The 4,518-nt window shown below is 43.6% G+C and overlaps 1 protein-coding gene across 1 annotated transcript; it reads left to right on the forward strand.

Moving 5' to 3' along the window:
• Positions 1-1,802: 1,802 nt before the first annotated feature.
• LOC104371431 (natriuretic peptides A) lies at positions 1,803-4,259 on the forward strand. The gene is made up of 2 exons (XM_009987270.2): positions 1,803-2,369; positions 3,939-4,259. Exons 1-2 carry the CDS (start codon positions 2,250-2,252, stop codon positions 4,254-4,256), a joined length of 438 nt encoding a protein of 145 aa, XP_009985572.1. The 5' UTR covers positions 1,803-2,249; the 3' UTR covers positions 4,257-4,259.
• The last annotated feature ends 259 nt before the right edge of the window (positions 4,260-4,518 follow it).

A 4,518-nucleotide genomic window follows, 5' to 3' on the forward strand; every position in this document is an offset into this window, starting at 1 on the left:
GAATACAATCCTGGAATATTACCTTGTTTCACAAGGACAGGTCACTCAAAGCTAAATATTTCACACCTGTGACTGATACTGTGTTCCCCAGTTTCTCGCTGCTGGGTTTGTGCCCCAGGGGTTGCTTTACAGATGTGCTGAGCTCTCAAGAGAAACTCAGATCAAGCGACAGAGGGTTTTGCAGAGAGAGCGCTAGAGAATACTTGGGGTGTGTGTGTGTGTGTGTGTGTGTGTGTGTGTGAAAGAAATAAGAAATAAAACAGTAACAGATCCTAGTTATCTTAAATTGGACACTCAATATTAATGAATAATTCTGGTTCATCTTCTCACGCTTTCTTAGTTTACAAAATGAAGTTACACCCTGGCGCAAACAAACATACACACCCAAGAGCAGCAGTAAGAGAATATTTGTAACTAATTAGTGAATTATACAGAGGCTGCAGTGTGGAGTGCTAATTAAAAGAAAGCTATCAGGATCTTGGTTCTTTCTAAAGCACAATTCGAACAGCACAAAATAGGAGTGTGTTAGGATATACAATAATATAAAAAATGAGTACTGCCTCCATGTACTGAAAAAATAAAGCATTGGGGAAAAATAGGGAGTGCTTTTATAATAACAGACTTGATGAGAACACGTGGAGTTGGGCTGACTTCAGGCTATATTAGGAAAAAGTAGCATTTGAGCTTGACTTCACAACCTTGAGAACGTCCTTTCTAGTATAATTTTGGTAGCTGATCATGTGAACAGTGTGTGCACATGTTTGTACACAAACACCATGTTAAGACATTTAAGACACGAAAAATATTTTATCGTTCTATTATTATTTAGAAACTGTACTCAGGAAACTCGAAATGTCAAGACCTATATTTGTATTAAAAGTCAACAAATTATTACTAGACTGACATATTCGACTTGCTCATATATTCATTCTTGTTTTGATTTAGAATAACAAGAACATCAGGAAAACGCAGGATAAGCAATATACTTCATGATTTAGAACTCTCCTGCAATTCTGTAAAAAAGATTTATTTTTAGTTGTACTATACCAACAACGACAACGCTGGAACAGGAATTCGCAGCAAATCTGCATTTTCGTAATTTCTCATTTAAGCACAGGCAGCTTTTAGCTAATCTTGAAAACATCAGCTCTCAAAGAAACAAATAAGTACTTTTTGTTTTTAACATGTTAAACTAAATGTTTTATTTCAACCCCTCCCAAAAACACACATAGACACAAATTCATTCCTTCTTCCTTAGGGCCAGATCTGATACCTTTGCCGAATAACACCGAAAGCTCTCGCCGAGCAAGTTGCTTTCTGTACGGTACAAGGATTATTCCTGAATCTGACCATCCCTTCTTCGTATTTTATTAACGTAGGGTCAAGCCTTACCATCGAGGTTTAAAGAAATCCCACTGATTTAAACGTTTAGCTGTCAATACAGACTAGTGTTTTTCAACGGTGCCGAAGTCAGCCGTCGTGGGGGGCTGGAGGTACTCGGTGTCCCTGCAGAGTCAGCCTAGAAGTTATCGTCTGTATTGAGGTGCAGATCGGGGCGCCTCTCTTGTTGGCAACGTACAAATACCAAGTCTCAATGGTGATATCACCTCGACAGCACTGGGAAAAGAGAAGTGGCCCAAATCTGGGATTTTCAGCACACTCCATGGTATGCGGTGGCTGTGCATATTCCATATATAGAAGGAAAGTGTGCGCGATGCTTTAGGTGTCCTAAAAGTAGATTTATCTTCAGCCTTTGCTCTCCACCAAACACCCATCTGAAAAGCCTATTGTTTTCCCTGTAAAAGGTGATTTCCCTATGGAAAGCTTCTAACTGAGAGTTTAGAGCAGTTTCAGGGTTGTTTCCCATCTCCGTAAATCTGACCACAGGGGTCTCTTGAAAGAAAATTGCTAAGAATTTCCAACTGGACTATGTAATCACAGCGCCTGGTATCAAGAGGAGGGGGAGTGACATGAAATCACTGACTTGTGACATACATTCCTCAGCAACAGCAACGGCTGCCTAATGACAGCTAATAAAGGGAATCTTCCCTTGGCAGAGCTGCATGCCTGCAGTGGGACTGGAATGTGCCCCAGATAAATCCAGTGATAACCTAGGAAGCTGAGATCACACCCAAAGAGTATAAAAGACAAGCTTCGGAAGAGAGAGGATAGGACAAGGAAGAGAGAGACCTGAAGACACATCTCAGAAGAAGAACTTGAACTTCCCTATTCCCAACGAACCCAGCGCCATGGACACTAAAAGCTCATTTTCCTGTGGCTTCCTCTTGCTGCTGCTCATCCAACTCCAGTCCAGCAGAGCCAACCCTATCTACAGCCTCAGCCCTGCCAAAGAACTGGCCAGCATGGAGGTGAGGACTCTCTCCTTTTGCAAGGTTAAACTTTTGGGGTGCTTAGCAGAGTGTGAGGTGGTGTTTTTGCCTGTCTTTTGCATGGTCGGATAGCCACATCAGCGATCACATACCAGGGGACAAAGTTTCAGTTCTTCACAGGGGTTCAAAGAAGCTCTATAGAGCAATAACCTCCAGTGCTGGGCTCACCTGAGCTCCTGGGTAGCAGTAGGAAACAAAATTCTGATGTTGTGGGATGTCTGCTTTGGGTTTTTGGTTCTTTTTCTTAAAACACCATCCACTTTCCTGGGAGCAAAGTCTCAGAGAGGGAAAAAATCATCACAGTAGCTCTATAAGAACAAATAGAGAACTTCCAGGTGGGCTCCTGTTTATCCCGCTAAACAGCGGGAACAGTGAAGCAGGACAGCCATACGGCTCTAGCTTCATGGATTTAAGAGAACTGGCTGCATGTGCATGAAAGATGAGGAGGTAAAATCGAGCACCCAAAGTCAAACTTTTAGAAAACTTGCTAGAGGAGCAGTATGATCATGTAGCATGACTAATCCAGAAAAGCTTCTAGAGCTATGAAATTACCACGTGTGTTTTAATGGACGATACTTAGAGAACATCCATTGTTGCAGCACGATACGAGCTTAAGACTCAGTCTTGCGAGATGAAGTCTGAAAGCTCAAACATTTCCTTGGACTGGTACCAGTGACCAGATTCTCGCCACATCAGACCCTGCGAACAAACTCCCCAAGATGATTAGAACAGTGTCAGCCAAAGCTAGAACTGCCCCACGCTTTAGGCTGTTTCTAGCAGGTAGCCAAGTGGCTTCCAAATGCATTCACTGTCAAGCAAGCTGTAAGGCTCACTCCTCTCCACTCTACTTCTAGAGACTGACAATTAGATTCTTCTAATTGGTTGAGCTGCCCTTGAGGAGGTTGTCTGATCCCCGTTACACAAAGCTTTAAAAATCCTGAGGACGGTACCCAGGAAGAAGTCATATAGCAGACATAAACATAGCAGACAGGTATTTTCAGGGAGATGCATGTTACTTGAAGGAGCAGCAATTCTGTAACTCCTGGAGCAGAGATTAGTGAAAACACCAAGAGCTTCTCCAAGTGACGTGCACTGAAACAGCCAGGGGTGACAAGCAAGCAGACAGTCTTAGCCAAAAAAAAAAAAAAAGAGAAAGCCAACTGCTGGCAAGCAGCGTTGCAGACAACTTCTGAGACCATGGAGTGACTAGGGATTCAGAGGTACCATTGAGTAGTATCTCCCTGTGCGACTCAGATCTTGCTTTTTTTCTCTGTCAAGAGCTTTTCTAACCTTGCCAGTAAAACACACTTCTGTGGAAAGCAGCTCTAATCAGCTCTCTGTTAGAGCTACCCATTGGTGGAATTAATGTGAACAGGGATTTACTGCAGAGGACAGAGCTCAAGTACCACCAGCAACCCTGGGGTCCAACCTGACAGTCTCCCTAGGGGTGTCTATGGGACCATCCATGAATGCAGAAATGGATGACTGGAAGAGCTAGCAAATGACCACAAAGCCAGAAGTTTCATGAAATTAGTCCTTCTCTTGTAGGCTCTGCTGGAGAGACTGGAGGATAAGTTTGCAATGATTGAAGCCCTGGAGTCCAATCCTGACCTGCAAGAGCCCAAAATCCAGGAGGAGATCCCACCAGAACTCACAGATGACAGTGATGACCAGAAGGCTGAACCTAGACTAGCACCCAGCAGCCCCCTGTCCTACAGGGACCCCTTCCTCAAGAGACTGCGGGGGCTGCAGATGCCCAGGATGATGAGAGATTCTGGCTGCTTTGGGAGGAGAATCGACAGAATCGGCTCCCTGAGTGGAATGGGTTGCAATGGTGAGTCCCGCCTCAGACGTGTCACTGAGTAGAGCAGACTGCATCTGCGTTACCTGACACGGGAGGAGAAGGTTCTCATTTAAGTCTTTAATAAGAAAGTTTAAGAAAGGAATTAATTTTAGTCTAACACTTAAGCTAGTATTGGTTTTACACAAGAAACCTTGTGTGTATTGATTTGGCAGGTAAAAGCACTGCTGACAATGGTGGCATATACTGGGAGAGAAACAGAGTCTAGTAACATTTATTTCATGTTTGCCTTGCAGGTTCCAGGAAGAATTAGGACAACGTCCCTAC

The sequence above is a fragment of the Tauraco erythrolophus genome, chromosome 23 (assembly GCF_009769465.1).
Source record: "Tauraco erythrolophus isolate bTauEry1 chromosome 23, bTauEry1.pri, whole genome shotgun sequence".
Classification (NCBI taxonomy): Eukaryota; Metazoa; Chordata; class Aves; order Musophagiformes; family Musophagidae; genus Tauraco; species Tauraco erythrolophus.

Excerpts from the sequence above, each read along its gene's own strand:
- LOC104371431 (XM_009987270.2), top strand. The coding sequence starts at position 2,250 with ATGGACACTAAAAGCTCATTTTCCTGTGGCTTCCTCTTGCTGCTGCTC. Across the intron at positions 2,370-3,938 it reads AAGAACTGGCCAGCATGGAG|GCTCTGCTGGAGAGACTGGA; the intron begins GTGAGGACTCTC and ends CTTCTCTTGTAG.